Raw genomic sequence first — 17,118 nt, 5'->3', positions numbered from 1 at the left:
TCCCGGGTGGGAGGCCGGGCTGTGTTCCCGCCATGGAAAAATATGAGGTGTTGCCCTCAGGGTCAAGCTCTAACCGGCAATAAGCAGCATTGTGGGGGTGTTGGTGGTGCTGGAGGGGTCCATGTGGGGTACATGGCCCTGAGGGGGGACTGGGGCTGTGGGTGCCCTTGGAGACATGGTGTTACTTCTGAGTGGATAAAGTGATGCTGAGGGGTTTATGGAGGGTCTGTGACCAGGGCAGGGGCTGTGGGTGCCCTTGGTGACATGGTGTGGGTGGCTCTGAGTGGGTGAAGTGGTGCTGGAGTGGTTGATGGGGGGTCCATGGCCCTGGGGATGGTGTGGGGACCCTTGGAGCAGCACACGACCATAGGAGGTGGGGGATGAGCAGCTCGGGGGGGGTTCCGTGGTCCCGGAGGGGGTGTGGAGGGTCTGGGGGTGTTTTTAGCACAGGGAATGCCCTGAAGGAGAGGGAAGGGAAGGCCTGTGCTCCTCTCAGGGGCTGGGTGAAGGTGGGGGTGCCCCAAGGCCTGTGCTCCTCTCAGGGGCTGGGTGAAGGTGAGGTGCCCCAAGGTCTGTGCTCTTCTGAGGGGCTGGGTGAAGGTGGGGCAGTCCCAAGGCCTGTGCTCCTCTCAGAGACTGAGTGAAGGTGGGGGTATCCAAGGTGGGATGTCCCAAGGCCTGTGCTCCTCCCAGGAGCTGGGTGAAGATGTCCCCAGTCCTGACCTGGGGTGCTGCAGGTGTTTTCCATGTGGAACCTTTCTTCAGAAGGGTTTTTTTTTGCCTCGGTTGTTCTGCCCTGGCTGAGCAGGTGCTCTGGGTGTGTCCTGTGCAGGTGCTGGAGCAGCTCCAGCCTGGGGCACTGGGCACAGTGCTGGTGGCTCAGCTGAAAACAGAGCAGGGTGCCCAGAAGAAATATGCAATAAAGCAGGTGAGCAGATGGCTGCTGTGAAAACAAGAGTGTGGCATGTTTGCTGTCTCCAGGGGCACTGTGATAGTAGCAAGAGACCCATGCTGGGCAGCTGAGCTGCTGGGTAAGAGTGGGCTTGCATTTTATAGTGCTGCTTTTTGGGAAAATGGGAGGTTCAGATCAGTTTAGTGGAATGTTGAGGCTCCAAGTGGGGAAAGGGCAGCAGCCTAGTGAGGTCCCCTCAGTGCTGCCCTAACAGTACAGAAACACTGTCTGTCACATATGAATTTTCATCTCTGTTTTACTCATCTCCTGACACCAAAACTGCCCCAAACATGAGAGATTTGACCTATCATTGAAAATTGATGTCATTTGCACCTTGGTAAGAGTGTTCTGGCTCAAAGTGCCCTGGTGTTTCTGTTACAATCTCAGCCCTGTCTTTTTTTTGGTGCAGGTTGAATGCATTGACCAACACCAAGCAAATATGGCCTTGAAGGAGGTATTGGTGCAGTCTTTTCTTTACTACTTCAAAGACCAAAGTCTTGGTAGAACCAAGTCTTTTATCTACAAGGATTAGCTGAGTAAATAAGTGAATCAGGTAGGACTATTTGTGGGGTGTGCTCTCTGCCCTCTGCTTGGGCTCAGGCCAGGGTTTGTATTAATAGTTGTTATTTATGGATATGTAAACTCCAATGGACAGCTCTTCTCAGAGGATAGTTCCTTCTCAGACTTTTTATTTGTTTTGTGAAGCCAAAGGGCAAAACTCATCCTTTAGGCCTTTAAGCTAAAGGAGAACCTTGGTCTGTTTGTAGTTTATTATTAATAACTCGATGTCTAGATAACATATTTCATGATATGCTAATTTCCCAGAGTTGAACATTTTTATTGTGAATGATTTTCTCCTTTTGTTGTACCCCTTTTTTTTTTTTTGGTGCAAACTTTGTCATAATGCCTTGAGTAAGAAGTATCAGAAATACTCGTAAAAGACCAAAAATTATTTCAATAAAATAGTGGAGTAGCACATGATGGATGAGTCTCCCTGTGTCCAGTATGCACAGCATTTGGAGTTGGAAAAGAAGGAGAATAAATACCTGTGCAGATATTTTATCCTCATCAGACCTTTCTGACCCCTTTCTGTACCAAATATTGCATTACCTGTAAAACTTGTTCCAATTTTTCTGTTGAAATAAATATTGAATTACATCTATTAAAATAAATGCAGTTTTGCCAATTGGGGGCCTGGCTCTTTTTAGCTTTTTCTCTTGTGCCTGCACAGCCACAAACACAACTATAGGAGAGTAACCTGAATTCTTTTTATCTTCCACATAATCAGCAAATTTGCTGAAGTGGTTAGGATTTGTTAGAGCCCTGCACAGAAACCACCTTCAAGGAGATAAAAATCTCTCGTGCCATTGTATTTGCTGAGGTTCAAGCTTGCATGGAGGTTACAGGAAATAATGGCTGCACTTGAAAAATCACCCTGACTTACTTAGATTCTAAGAAATGTTTTCAGGTTAGGATGTTAGGAGCTGAAGAAGGGGGTTGTTCACACATCATCTCCCTGTGGATCAGTTTGTATCTCTGAATCTCACAAGGCTGTGGCAGCACTGGGTGAAATATTTTCCTTCTTTCCACATTTGTGTATGCAAATATTTCACAGAGCTGGCACTTTGGGAGAGTTGGATCAGAGATGTGACATGAACAAACTGGCTTTGGGTGTTATTTAAGGTCCTGTTAGAGGGAAGGACTGTGTAGTTATAGAAAGCTCTCTCTATTTTATCTTTTCTGTGCAGGCAATGGATTTGCTAAAGCTCTGCCATTCTAACATCTGTACTTACAAAGAATTGTTTCTGACTTGGAATGATGAGGTGAGAATGGAACAGGATTAGTTAAACTGGAATGTGTGGTTTATAGGCACACGAGCCTATTCAGAGATTTAAATTTGGGGTCATTGGGGTGAGATGCTAAAAAAGAAGGTTTTTTGATTTGAAACAAGCCTGATTTTTTTTTCTTTTTTTGGCTCCTGAATACACACACTAAAAAGCTGTGAATATGTATGGATTGGAGTCCATCATGTGGCAGACTGCCAGGTTCTGATGGGAATTAGTGTGCAATTCTGATTTTCATGCCTGCATGAAAACCCTTCTATAGGGGACCATAAGAAGCTGAAAGCCTTGACTTACTTATTGGCAGATTTTCTTCAGTGCTTGGACAGAACCTTTGATGATTTTATGGATGTATAATTTGATTTGAATCATCCTATACAGCTTCAGATAAGGTGCTTGATAGTGGTGGTTTGTTTTCTTTGCTAAAACAATGAGCATGCTGTCTTTTTAATGAAAGAAATTAAATGTTGTCTCTCCTGTGAGAGAATAATCATCTCAGAACCCTTTTGTACTGTGAACATCACACCCACCAGTTTGGTTTTGTCTCTGTTACCTGCAAAAAGTTCAGCAATTTTGGGGCAATGTTTTATTGCAGGTCTCATCTCTGTTCCTCTGCCTGGTAATGCAGCACTCAGGCCAAGGAGATCTCTCAGCTCTAATCAGGGAAAAGAGGCAGAAGTCAGAAAAGATATCAAACATGGTAAAAAGTACAGAAGAGGCAACTGTTTGAACTGAGAGACTTGTTGCTTTTATGGTATTCCATCTTTCTGAAAATCCTCCCTAAAGCCTTCAAAGCACAGGAGGGTGGTTTTGGAAGCTCACTTCTGAAAGATATTTGAAAGTTCCTCTGTTTGTGTTACACTTTTGTGTCTCTTTCCCTCCACAGGTGGTTCAGAAGTTCCTGGGACAGATGGTGGATGCTTTGTTTTACATACACAAACAAAATATTTGGCACAGGTGAGAAGAAATCTCATTTTCTTTGTCTGACAGGCTCCTGTTCTTTGCAGTGTTGGTTTAGCAGTGCTCAGAGGCAGGGACAGGGACTTTTACTATTCCAAAAGGAGAAGAAGGGGGTAGAAGTTCCAGACTTTAGGGTTTTTTTACTTCTGAAGTTACCTGTTTCCTGAGTTTTGTCTGGAATACTCATTTGGTTGAGATATTATCTCCTGGTTTGGTTTTTTTTTTTTTTTTAATATTTAAAAAATTGTCCATCTCTGTAAATGCTCATAGTTTGGTGGCTGTGATGGACAAAGTTTGTGTATCTGAATAAGAGACAGCCCTTACATTCTATGCTTGGATCAATTTGTGTCCCAAGCACAAATCTTAAAGCATTTAGAGAGGAAAATAATTGTATTTTGGTTGATTATCACTTATATATTAAAAAAACAAACAAACAAACAAAGAAAACCACAACAAAACACAAACAAAAATTTTCCAAACCAATTCCCCACCCCCCAAAAAACTAACCCAAACCTTCTGAGGGTTAAAGATGCAGGGAATTTGTAATTACATCTAATTTCACAGGCTGACAGAAATATTTGTGTTGCAGAAATCTGAAGCCATCAAATATCCTGGTGATTGGTGAACCATCCTTCATGCTGAGTGACTTCAGCACTGAAACACTTATGAATGATGAGCTGAAGTGGAAAATCAGAGTGGAAGAAGGTAGATTTTTGTTTTGTTATTTTTTTCTTTCCTACTGTATTTTTAAAAGGTTTCAGTTGTGGCAAATATTTTTATTCCTCAGAGAAAAATTAGGAAAAAGGAAGAATTTATCTTCCCTCTCCTTTCTCTGCATTAAACTATTTGCCTTCTAAATAGGATTTTCATAGGCTGCTGTCTGCAGCATTAATTGTGTTCACAAGTGAAAAATGTAGATATATGTGAGAGTCTCTGCAATCAATACAGTTGGAATCCTTTTCAGGTTTGTCCTCAGGAACATCTTAGAGAAATGTTCATTAGTTACAGTGTGTTTTGTAGTTTTTGGAAGCACAATGTCAGCAATGTCACCACATGTTTCCTGTTTCTACAGAAAGCAAGTCTTGGATGGCTCCAGAAACATTTGGGTTTTCTTTCACTGAGAAATCTGACATCTGGTCCCTGGGCTGTGTCCTCCTTGATATGATGAGCTGCTTTGCTCTGAATGTGTGTAAGAGTGATTTATTAGGGATTTAAAGGCTCCTGGGCTCATCAGGATATCTCAGAGTGTGGGGCTCTCTGACACTGTGCTCTTCCCAGGCAGAAGAGATAAAATCCTTACTGCAGGGTATCAGAGAGGACAGCAGCTGCCTTGAGGGAGTCCTGGCCCTGATGCAGGATGGAGAAAGAAACTATTTGCCTTTCTTTCCACTTTTATTGATGATGTTACAGATTGAGCCCAGCATGAGACCCACAGCAAGGTGAGTTCTGGCTGCCCTTCCCTTGATTTATTTTGTTCTAAACCCCTCCTACCTCCACAGATTGGGAATGTTCACTGCTGCTGGAAAGGGTTTACATTGCTTATCCTCCTGCCTCAACAAACTGATTTATTAAAGATGTTCCTTCAGAGGGGACACTGAGATGAACAGGTGTCCCTTTTTGTATTTATATTATAAATTCACGTTATGCACAATTTTATGAGTCTGAACTTGACACCTAAGCATGGCTTGTGCAATGTGAGCTCTTTCTTGAGCTGTCTGGAAGTAAATAGTTTAAGTTCTGTCAGAAATAATCTAGTCTAGAAGTAATATTTGATTTTTTATATCAAAATGAAACAATGCCTGTAGGTTTTTTCTTTTCTAACTTAACAGTCCTAACTCACTGGTGCTGCTTTTGTCTCTCAAAATTCCAGGGATCTGGTCACTGATCCATTTGTTGGGAAATGCCTGACTTTTGCTGGTGAGACCTCAATAAAACTGAAGAAGTCTCTGCCTCCCACAATAACAGATGAGCTCTTGCAGGGAGGAGTTGAAAGTGTTCTAGGTAATAAGGAGAATAAGATTAATGTAAAGGTGATTTTCACAGGAAATAGACCCTTCCAGTCAGGATGTATTCTAATTGGAAATAAATTCTTGGCCACTCATTTTACCTGCAGTAAAATGGGATACTCTGAGCCAGGATCACTGTGCAACTTTCCCTCTAAATTCCTAAGGTTCTCAGCCATTCCTACTGCAAAAGTTAAACAGGGTCAGAGGTCATTCCTCAGAAAATTTGGGAGCTCCACTTATTTTGTTTGCATTGTAACATGTTTGCTGATTCATGCCACAAGGGATCTGCTCCAGTCTTTTCCTTCTAAGTAAGGAAGATATTATTTTAATCTGAAAAGTCTATTGGAATAATGCATTTAAAGCTCCTATTCCTGCTCTGATTTAATGTTCCAACAGGTCCCTAAAAATAGATATATAATGCCAGATACATTGTGAATCATAACACTTGGTAATATTGAAATGTTTAATGAGCTGGGGGGGGGGAGAGTTTTTCTCTTTTCAACAATCCCAAATTTCATTATTTTCATTCATATGAATTCACATCTTGCACAAAACAGAGACAATTTGAGTGTTTTGTGTAAGTGTTTGTGTGGAATGGTTGGAAGAATTTCCTTGGATTCTCAGAATTCATGCAGGCTTCCTGGGATGTTGAAGAAGTCCAGGCTGAAGGCATTCAATACCTTGCCAGCTTTGTAGAGGATAAAACTGGTAAGGCACTACTTGATCTATTTATTTATTTATTCTGTTCCTTCCTTACATTTTGAGATAATAGGAAGAGGAAAACATTTCTAGTGCCCATAAACGAGAATGAAATTGCTCTCTTCCTATTTCTGCAGGCCAGTAGTGATGGGATTGTGTTAGTACCTGTTCTGTACATGCTTTTGTTAACCAGCAGAGGGGTTTTACTGGATAATCAAAATGGGCACTGGGGGATAAAACCCCTGGGATATTTGAATTGGCAACAAACTGACATTTGAGGAAGGTAATTTCCACAAGCCCTGGAATGACCTGGGGGTAATTCCTGGGGCTGCAAGGCTGGCAGAGCAAAAGGAAGCTACACATGGCTAATTCCTGTGTCTGTAAAGCTGTGAGGGTGAAAGCTGTGTATTTCCTCCCAGAAGCTGCACATTTTTCAAAAGAAGCTTTCAGATCAAGGTTCATAATTCAAAGCACAGTGTTAAATCAGTTCTAAAATGCTCTGTCCTTTGACAGCACTTGAATGCTGGCATTGGCTTATGATGTTAAAATTCAGGGTTTTCTTAGCTTTAATTGATAGGAGACATTTCCCACACAGATTAAAACAATTCACTCTGTTTTGTTCTCTTTGATTCAAGAACCTTTCTCAAAGAATTTCTTTTCCCCCACAGCATTCCCCCATCTGCTAACATGCACAGAAGTGATCACTCTTGCCATGAAGGTTCACACAGATTCCCTGGATTTACAAGTAGAAGGCTGCACTTTATTGCTTGAAATTCTTAGTCAAGGTACAATTGAGACTTCCTCCTTCTGCTGGGCCTTGTAAAGATTGCTGAACCCATTATCTGCTCAATTAACAATTTTAGGGGATGAACTTAAAGAGCTAAAGGAATTTAAGCAGCTTTCTGAATTCTCATGGCCTTCCTACAGGACTGGCACACAGCAATTCTGCGCTAAGAGTTAATTTTAAATATTGGTGCTGATCTTGTCCAACCAAGATTGTTTTCGTGCTGAGTGTTGCTAGAGGGCATAAATAAGACTCTTGTTGTTTTGGTGTTTAAATTTTAAACCATAGAAGTGGTTTTGGGTCTCTTGTGTGGTCTCTGCTGTCACTTTCATGGCAATTGACCCCAAAACCATCTAATGATATGAGCTTAAAAATACTAAGAATTGAGTTTCATCAAATGAAAGTTTAAAGTAACTTTGGCTTATTTTATGTGAAGAAATGCTGTTAATTGAATGTTTTGCTCTGCTGATTGCAGGGCAGGGGGGTTCAGATTTCATTCAAAACCACTGAAATCTTTGCTCTATTCCAATGTTTGTGGTGACAGCTCTGGAACAGGGGGTGATGATGGACCTGGATGTGAGTGTGGCCAGCTGCCTGTTACACACAGTGAGGAAACATTCTGAAAATGAAGAGTTCCTTTCAATGCTCTGCACATTGTTGATGATGGTTTCAGCCAGTGGTGGGTCACCTTGCTCATTCTTTGGGGAATCTTAATATATTTTTACTTTTTGAAACAAATTCAAGATATAATGCAGAACTTGTGATTTCACTGAGAGCTGTGGATGTCTGTGGGTAATTATTAATTTAATAGTGGTAATATTGGTAAGATTGATCAGATATTGATAACAGCCCTGTAAGTTTAAGATACAATGCTGAGGCATCAGGGATTTACAGGACCACTCTAACAGATACAGTTCTGCATTTCCTCTTGGTTTGGAAACAAGTACAAGCTCTGCAAATAGCAGTGCTTGAGAAAATGAGGGCATTGAACCTGAATTCTATTTTGGACTCTGCCATGATGAATTGAAACCATTCTCCCTAACTTCTCTACTTTGTTCTCTTTTCTTCTGAACTTGTAATTGCTAAATATTTATAATACTTTTAGTTGTTTTCAGTGTCAGTTCAACAGTCATCAAAGACTGTTTTTAGAAATGGTTACAGTAGGATTTAGCAGCAAGGGGGAAAGCTTCAAAAAAATTATTACAAAGAGTCGTGTCTAAGACCAAACTATTTTTACCCAGCGTTTCCTAATTCTGAAGCTTGGTTTGAATTGTTACAATGGAAATAGGTAAAGAATTGTAATTTACACCCTCTCAGTTCCTTTCCTGCTCTGTGAATTCCAAGTCTGTGAGGAAAAAAAGATGGCCAGGAATGCATTTGAAAGGATCAGATGTGTTAAATGGATCTTGTTAAAGAATTCGGTCTGTTCTCTTGCTTCCTTTTGTCCAGCTGATGGGCTCATGTTACGGCTCTGTTATCTCAGTTTAAACACGTTAGTGCTGCCTGTTTCGAGGCCAGTGGGTGGGACAAAAAGCCCAAATTCTTTAGAATTTCTGTGGTTTTCAGAAGTGGCTGCGGAGAACCTAGGGAAAGTTGGAATCATTCCAGACCTTCTGTCAATTTTAAGACGTTTCCTTCATAATGACAAGATCTGCTTCTCTTGCTGTGCCGTTCTCTGGAGCTTGGCTGTCAGTGGTGAGTAGAACACAGGAGAATTGTGCCTGCACCCATGTGACTGAGGAGCAGCAGGTACTGAGCCTAATTGAGTGCAGATTTTCCCCCATTCTTGTTCCAGGGAGATGGGATGAGATGATCTCTAAGATTCCTTCCAACCCAAACCAATCTGATTTTGTGATTCTGGAGAGTTGTTTCCACAGCACTGCTGCCATCACTTTGTGATCCAGAGTTAAATTAGATAACAACAAAAATTAATGCAGAGTTTTTTAGCAACCCTTTATGTGATAAGGTGTCAAATTTGAGCCGTTCAGGCCAAGATGTGACCTGATTTTATATTTACAGATTTGTTTGTGATGTGTTCTCGTGGAGGTGTGTGGTGTTCTGATCATCATGCAAGGCTGGAAGCACAGCTTGTGCACAGTTTCACCTGGTGTGTTTTATTCCCTCTGTGCAGCAAATTGCCCGTTGGATTTATGGGACAGCTGAATTTCCATTCTGCAGCCTGGATTCTGTCAAAACTGTGGTTATTTCTGGAGGCTTCTTGCTGTGATCCCTATGCATAATTTAAATGACAAAGAACACTAGTTCCTGCAGAAGTTCAGCTTTCTCCAATAAACAGAATTATTTATTAGTTCTGTAGCACTTGGTTTGGTTCTGTACATTTTTGATTCCTTCCCTCTGGTGCCCTCCAGACTAAAACAATGTTGCATTATTCCAATGCCAGCACCCATTAAGGTTTTACTGATATAATTTGACATAAAATGATATCATTACTTCATTAAATAACACTGCCTGGTGCATTTCCTTTCTGCTAAGGTAATTCAGAGGATAATGCAGACCAAGCAGTGCTGGCAAGTGCTGTCCCTGTCACCTCAGCAGTGCTGCAGGAACACCTCCACAATGGAGTCGTTGCAGAGGCTGCCTGCTCAGCTCTGTGGGCACTGGCACTCCAAGGTGTGTGATCCCAGTCTCCCTTTTGTCCCTTGGGCATGGAAAAGGCTGGGATGTCTGTGTGTCAGTGGTGATCTGCAACCCAGGCTGCTGGGCTGGAGAGGCTCTGCAGATGGCAGCAGAGTGAGGAACTTGCATCATCTCTTGGTTGCTCTTCCCTGCACTTGCTCTGTGGCTCCCTCGTGAAGCCATTTTTGATGAGCTGTAGCAATTAAATCACCACATACTGAAAATGGGGAGTCCACTGGTGGGCAGCTAATTTGCTTGGTTGATTTGGAACAGTATTTAATGTTAAAAAAGAAAAAAAAACCCTTTCATTATCATTTGCACAATTGTCACGTTTACCTACTGCCTGCCCTTGTGCCATCATTGCACTGGGAAGAGCTGAGCAAAACACCCTCAGCAATCATATTTCTATTCCCCATCAGTAGAATAAGTTGAGTATTCAGGACTCTTTATTCTTTTGGCCTGAAGGATACTGAAATTTTGGGCTTTTCTGTATGTTTTGTTTTTTCTTTGAAGGTTGCTTAACTGACAGTGACTATGAGCCCACAGCAGCACTTTTGCTGGATGCACTCAGGATGAACCCAGAAAGAGCAGTGCTGGTGAAGAATGGCTGCCTGGCTTTAGCCAGCCTTGTGAGGCTCTCAGGTAACACTCAGCACTTCTGCTTTTATTAATTCCCTATCAGCTCCATCAACATGAAAACAATCATTAAAATCACTTCTGCCCTGCATGACAGTGTCAGCTGCATATCTGGTCTTCTATTTGTCCCCAAATATGCTTCAGAAGAGTTGTTAGGAAGACTGAAAATAATGGGTACAGCTTCCTGAAAACATGGCATGAGCCAGCTGGTGAGGGGATGGGAAGTAGATCCTGCAGTCTGCAGCTACAAGGAGACCAGCAGTGTTTGTCTTCCTTGCAGAAACTGCAGCTTTGGCAATTCTGCTGGACTCAAAGGGCAGTGGAACAGAGCTGATCAAAGAGGAATATCACCTTCATTGCCACGAGCCAGGGGTGACAGAGGCTCTGTGCCTGCTGATGAACGAGATGGTTCAGTATGGTGAGATGGCTGCTGCTGTCACTTGTTGAGTCTCCTCCTCTCTCCCAGCCCCAAAATCAGTAAAATCACAACAGCAGCTCTCAGGGACATGTTAGCTGCTTTGTCTGTACCTGAGAAAGCTCCAATTCATCCTCCTGAGAATTCAATCCATTTGTTCCAAACAAATACCACTCTGATGGTAAAATATTTCAACTTCATCTTATCTTGTCTCCTCCTTGTGTAGCTCTGTCCTCTCCCTGTTCTCCTTTAGCTCCTGCTCCACTGGCAGTTGTGCTATAACATAAATTTTCTTGTTCATTGGTACTGCAGATGAGGTTATGCTGAATATGAGGTCCCAGAAAATGGAAAAGCTGCTGTCTGAAATAAAATTCCAGTTTCCATTTAGCACGGTATGGAGAAGTCTCTGTGATAATAAAGTATATTTGTATATTATTTCTGGTGAGGGATTTGATCACAGTGCAGAAATTTAGAGAATTAGCTGCATGTGGAGTGAAGAGTGAGTTTGTAAGGATAGTTCTAATTACACAAGTGGTTGAAAGTTGCTTTTCTTGTTGTTGCTGTTAATGCTGAAATTTTAAAAAATCATTTTCTGGTCTCTTGCAACATTACATTAATTTATTACAGTCTTCATGCTAAACCAGGCTGAAGTTTACAGGAATAAAGCCATAAGTACATTACATCTAATTAATTTTTGGTTTGGAAATGGCATCTTTAACAAATAAAAAAACAACAAAAACTTTCTGATAGTTTGTGGGAAGATTTAACTTACATTAAATTTCACTAAGCAGTCACACTGAAAAAAAGGAAAAACCAGCAAAGTTCTCAGAACTATTTAATGTGTTACACTAATATTTCTTTTGCAATGGCTTGCTGGCAAGAAACCAATAATTAGGTTTGTTCATCAAGCCAATAGAACTGGTTAATCTTAATTTTGCTGATTTTAGTAATTTATTTACAGAATTGTTTTCAAAGAGAGTCACAAACTGTTCTCCTGCAGGCATTGCCTGCACCCCTTCAGTGAACACTGCAGCCACAAGGTAGCACAGAAAAAAATAATCACAGAAGGGGAGAAAGCTCCCTCTCCTGTTGTAACAGCAGCCACTTCAAAGACCTATGTTAGACACATTGTTTTTATTAATAAAGGAATACAAAAATAAGTGAAGCAACAAGGTAATCTGACAATTCTCACATTTCCCTCCAGGAGATTCATACCCTGGTGGATGCCACACTTTTGAAACTGAGGAAGGAAAAATGCTTTGTCTGAGAACAAGACTTGGCCACTGCTGGATACAAAAGCCTGGGTCCTCCATTAGAGGATTCTTCTCACCAGAAGAAAGAATATTGGGCTATTAATATACAAACAGGTATTTATTGAAGGTTTGGGTACCACAACTGTGTAACTAACAGCAATAATTAAGAATTCACCTTGCAGTATACCTCACTTTGTGGGCCTCAACATACTTGAAATAAAGATTTTAATCCTTGTAGTTTTGACAAAGCAGTGACAGTTTCTTCCTTCCTCTATCATGATTTAATTTTAACTTATTCAGTGTCTATTTCTGTTGAAGAAATTTAACTGATGAAGTTCTTCCCAAGTGCAGGCATTTGTTACAAAGGTTGTTTGAGCACAGCAGCAAGCATCAGGCACAGGGATAGCAGAAGCATTCCTGTACTTCCAGGTTATTGTAGCATTGTCTTTGGATTGATTTTATGAAGTAGCTGCTGTCAGTTCTGACTTATCTCTAAATTTGGAATGTGACATCAAACCAGCAAATGCTGCAGATGAATTTTTAAGTTTTACAATTTTTCTTGTTAGCTTTGTTCTTAACAGCAGCTTCCCATTTCTTTTTCTCCAGGGTGTAAAGTCTCATAGCTGCTTGTGCATCCTGGATCTGAAAGAGAACAGACAAGGATGTGAGATAATCAGCAGCCAGATCTTCCATAGTTTTAATACATTCTTCCATTTAACATTTCATGATCTCTTATTACTTTTAGGCTCAGTGCCTAGGGAAAGGGATAAATGGTGTATTTAGAGTCCAGGGCCCACCACAAGGCTCTGCACTTCTGATTGTTATTGGAAAGTCCTAAGAGAATTTTGTCATTGATACAGTATCTATGAGCTCCCCTCCCAGTTTTGTTTCCCCAGTTCATTCCTCCTGCCCACTGAAATAAAGGATCTGCTGAGGTTCAGGTGTAGCCTCTCCCATTGTTTATCCATCCTGCCACAGTGCAGAATATTGCTTTCAGGGTAAACAGATCTTGATCACTACCTTTCCCCCTGGGAATTTTAAAGTAACAAGAATTCAGAGTTAAGAAGTTGACTTGTGCAGCTGTTTGTGAAATGAGTGAACGGTGAGCAAGCTTGGATGACAATGTCACTGCTGCTGCAGTCCAGGCAGAGCTTGCTGAGTTCCACTGGGATGAAGGCACAGCTCTGGGGACTGAACCAGAAGCCAGAGCTGGCTGTTCTGAGCAGGTACCTACCGAGCAGTGCTCTGCTGTCTGCACCTGAACATTGAGCAGCTTCTCACAGAGCAGCTTCAGGGATGGCCTGGAACTCTAGGGACAGAACAGATCATAAACCATGCTGTCTCACAGGACTTGAAATAACAGAGATGGGTGTTATATAAAAATGTTATGCTCCTCAAAGTATAGCACATCTTAGCCTCTGCTGGTGAAATACCAGGAATAATTAATTAATTAGGAGATATGTGTGTGCATAGTTAGGAAAGAAGGAACAGGGTCAGGTAAAAGCAAGCACAGGAGTGAGTCAGCAGCTCTGGAGTCTGTTAACTGAGCACCTTCCCAGCAGTCTCTTACCTTGACTCTCTCTTTGAAAGGTTTGTATCTCTGTGTGTCCCTGATCTTCTTGTGAGGGTGATCAAGAAGTAGGACCTACAAGAAATCACATTTTCAGTCTAAAATGTGTTATTGCATGAAACTTTACAGAGCTGAATATGCAGCTGCCCATTGTTTCCTCCCATCCACTGTAAGAGACACTTTAAAGCCATGAAAGGACAAGACCCAGCTCATAGAGGCAGGGCTGGATTCAGGAGTTTCCAGGAGCTCAGGTGTGTTCCTTTGATCCAGAATGATAAGAAACTTCATTTTTAGTGTCCCTTGGTGCAGAGTGATGGATCAGAAAGTTCATTTTCAATGTACCTTTAGGTCATTCCGTAAGGCGTGTCCAACTAAAATCCTTCCCTGCAGGATTTCAGCCACCTCCTTCTGAACTGTTTTAAAGTCTTCACCTAAAAATGCCACACAAGGAAACACTTTCCATGAGCAACCACTGCATCTCTTCTGGGAAATAACTGATGCTTGGGACTGTAGTAATTGTACAGTACACTAAATCTCTGCTTGCTAGAACACAGAGAATTCCATAAAGAGAAAAGAAAATGATTTTTTTATACTATGTTCCACCAGTTATTTCCTTCAAGGCTGTAGAGAATTCTATAAAGAGCACAGCATGAAAAGGAAATTATTTTTTACACCACATTCTACAAGTTAATTCCTTCAAAGGTGTTGTATAAAAACACTTCTTCCCACAATTTTTCTTAGCATTGTTTAACTCAAATCTCAGCACTTTGTTTTCCCAAATTAGGTCTCAAACTGTTCCAAGCTCAGCCAATGAGGCTTCTGTGACAACCCACTGGATCTTCCCTCTTTGGGGGAACCCCTGGTACCTGAGTTTATATTCTGAGGCCGGATGCCACTGACAGCTGTCCTGTAGTCTGTCACCTTCTCCGTGGGCTTGACATACTTGTCATAAACACACTTGCCAAACTGGTTGACGATGGACACCCGAGCCAAGATGCTGTCCTCGCCCTTGGGGCCCACCCCCACCATCTCACAGTCCATGGCCACGGCCCTGGTCAGCCTGGAAAGCAAAGGGACACCTTGGGGACACCTCTGCAGGGCCCAGCTGGAGCTGACAAGGGTCACACCTTGATGTGAGCAGGGCAAAGCCTGGCAGCAGAGGCAGGGAGATCACTCACTGTGTCAGCTCACTGTGCAGGTCAGTTATCAGAAGCCAGTCTGATAGCTCTGATATTATTATTATTGTTGTTGTTGTTTAATTGAAGGGATGGGACTATGGTCAGGTTAAAAACAATTTACTGTTCAGATAAGCATTAGTCTCAGGGGCTGTGAGATTTATGAGGGTTAAGTAGTTGGCTGTAGCTCAAGAGTAGTTATAAGTTCTTCATTACAAGACAATTTATAACTTTCTAATCTAACAGACAGTTTCTACAAAGTTTATTTTGCTTTTCTATTGCTTATTTCCACTGCACTGTGTATACTTTTATCTAATGGGCTATTATCACATGTACACACACACATTTCTATTATAACTCCTAAACTCTTAGCTTACTCTGTACAATTACACCCTGACATTATAAACCCTTCACTATCTTATTAATACAGTTTTTTACCTAAGGCATACTCTCACAACTACAGAAACATGAGTTTATGGTTTTTCTGCTTAATGTCTGTGTTCTTTATTTTTATCAATCTAAGCTTCTTTTAAGGCTGCAGATCAAACCTTTCACTGTCTCTGGAAGTTTCTATCTTCCCATTCCTCACACTCTGATGCCATCCTTCCCCCTGCAATGTCACTCACCCATCAAAAGCTTTTTCCTTAACCAGCACCTTCTCCACAGACTGGCATTGCTCTGTTTCAAGTCCCAGGTTCCTTCTTGCAATTTTTGCTGCTTCAGGTCCCAGTGCTGCTTCAATATCTTTGGGATCAACATCATCAAACCAGATGTCAGCCCTGGGAAGAACAGATTTAATTACATTTAACAGTCTCAAAACAATCTGCTGTCTATTGTACAAAAAGTATGTTTACTTTTAAAAGCAAGAGATAAACCTCTATGTGCTCCTCCCCCAATAAATATTCACATCCAGGGCTGCTGCCTGAAATACTCACTCTTTGGGCTGCTGCTCCTCGTGTTCCTCAGTTTTCCTCCTCTTATGTTTCAGCTCATCCTTCTCCTTCACAACAATGCCATTTTTCTTTTTTTCTTTGCTGCCTTTCCCGTTGCTTTTGGTGCCATTTAAATTCTTATTTGCTGTAACCCCCTTGGATTCTGGCTTGGCCAAAGGAGGACTGGCTTTAGCAACACCATTGTCCATTTTATTTGTGGATTTGGCCTTTACCACATTCCCATTCCCATTGACTGCTGGGACTTTTGGGCTTTTGGCTGCTTTGAGTGGCTGCTTCTTTTTGGTGTCTGTTTGACCCATGGAGATAGGCTTCTTGGAGTTATTTGCCTTTTGTTTCAGCAGCTATAATGACATTTAAAAAAAAAATAAATTGAAAGATAAAGGAAAAGAGCCTGGAAAAGAGAAGGCTTTAGAGTGATCTGTGTCCTTCCAGTACCTAAAAGGGACCTTCAGGAAAGGGAGGGGGGGGCTATTCACAAGAGCCTGGAGTGACAGCACACAGAGAATGATTCAAGCAGTGTTAGATGGATTTTGGGAAGAAATTCTTCTCGGTGAGAGTGGGGAGGCCGTGGCACAGGGTGCGCAGAGCAGCTGAGGCCGCCCGCGGATCCCTGGCAGTGCCCAAGGCCGGGCTGGACATTGGGGTTTGCTGGGACAGTGGGAGGTCCCAGCGGTGTCCCTTCCACCGCGGGGCTGCATTCAGGCACTGCCACCACGGCCCCGCTGCTTCCCTGTCCCATCTCCCCGCGGCTGCCCCCACCGCATCCCCCGGTCCCCCTCACCTCCTGCAGCGCCTTCCAGTTGGAGGAGAACTCCTGCGGGTCGCGGGGGGGACCCACAGCCGCCATGCCGGGGCCTTTGGACGCCGCCGCCGCTTCCCCGAGGGCCTTCCTCTTCTTCCTCCTCTTCTTGCTCTTCCCGCGGGCCGCACCGCTCGGCCCCGCCGCCTGCGGCTCCGCAGAGCTCTGCTTGGCCATGCGGGGGTCAGCGGGGTGGGACAGGGACCGGGACCGGGGCCGGGATCAGGGGACAGCGAGTCCCAACCGGGCCGGCGCTACCGCAGGGGGACCGGCACAGCGCCGCACCGCCCCGGCGGGGAACGCCGGCCCGCGCTTGGGTTCCGGGGCGGAGGGGGGGCGGTTCCGTGGTTCCGGGGCTGGTGGTCGCGGGGTGACCCCCACCCCACACGGGTGTGTCCCCAGGGCCACACGGCCCCCGAGCCGCCCCTTGGCCCGCCG

At 43.0% G+C, this 17,118-nt stretch overlaps 2 protein-coding genes across 2 annotated transcripts; one reads left to right on the top strand and one right to left on the bottom strand.

Annotated features, from left to right (window-relative positions):
* Positions 1-32: 32 nt before the first annotated feature.
* On the top strand, positions 33-12,197 carry STKLD1 (serine/threonine kinase like domain containing 1). Its single transcript, XM_050981155.1, has 19 exons — positions 33-47; positions 833-928; positions 1,362-1,406; positions 2,701-2,775; positions 3,389-3,493; positions 3,680-3,750; positions 4,343-4,458; positions 4,826-4,938; positions 5,032-5,192; positions 5,624-5,754; positions 6,384-6,467; positions 7,127-7,243; positions 7,787-7,921; positions 8,809-8,937; positions 9,745-9,873; positions 10,393-10,521; positions 10,796-10,933; positions 11,243-11,322; positions 12,135-12,197. The coding sequence occupies exons 1-19, from the start codon at positions 33-35 to the stop codon at positions 12,195-12,197; spliced, it is 1,932 nt and encodes a 643-aa protein (XP_050837112.1).
* Positions 11,749-16,979, bottom strand: REXO4 (REX4 homolog, 3'-5' exonuclease). The gene is made up of 8 exons (XM_050981156.1): positions 16,663-16,979; positions 15,864-16,222; positions 15,555-15,707; positions 14,620-14,813; positions 14,096-14,184; positions 13,754-13,828; positions 13,418-13,492; positions 11,749-12,825 (listed from the first exon to the last, which is right to left on the bottom strand). Exons 1-8 carry the CDS (start codon positions 16,855-16,857, stop codon positions 12,724-12,726), a joined length of 1,242 nt encoding a protein of 413 aa, XP_050837113.1. The 5' UTR covers positions 16,858-16,979; the 3' UTR covers positions 11,749-12,723.
* Between the last annotated feature and the right edge of the window lie 139 nt (positions 16,980-17,118).

Source organism: Serinus canaria, chromosome 17 (genome assembly GCF_022539315.1).
Source record: "Serinus canaria isolate serCan28SL12 chromosome 17, serCan2020, whole genome shotgun sequence".
NCBI lineage: Eukaryota > Metazoa > Chordata > Aves > Passeriformes > Fringillidae > Serinus > Serinus canaria.
This window is presented reverse-complemented; position numbering and strand designations above follow the sequence as displayed.

What these genes read in the sequence shown, in the direction of transcription:
- STKLD1 (XM_050981155.1), top strand. An exon ending in TTCTGACTTGGAATGATGAG is followed by an intron (nt 2,776 to 3,388) that starts GTGAGAATGGAA and finishes GTTTTATTGCAG; the next exon opens with GTCTCATCTCTGTTCCTCTG. An exon ending in TGAGCTGCTTTGCTCTGAAT is followed by an intron (nt 4,939 to 5,031) that starts GTGTGTAAGAGT and finishes TGCTCTTCCCAG; the next exon opens with GCAGAAGAGATAAAATCCTT.
- REXO4 (XM_050981156.1), bottom strand. Translation starts at nt 16,857, where the DNA reads ATGGCCAAGCAGAGCTCTGCGGAGCCGCAGGCGGCGGGGCCGAGCGGT. An exon ending in AAGGAAAAAGCTTTTGATGG is followed by an intron (nt 14,814 to 15,554) that starts GTGAGTGACATT and finishes TTTGCTTTCCAG; the next exon opens with GCTGACCAGGGCCGTGGCCA. An exon ending in GCCTCAGAATATAAACTCAG is followed by an intron (nt 14,185 to 14,619) that starts GTACCAGGGGTT and finishes TGGCATTTTTAG; the next exon opens with GTGAAGACTTTAAAACAGTT.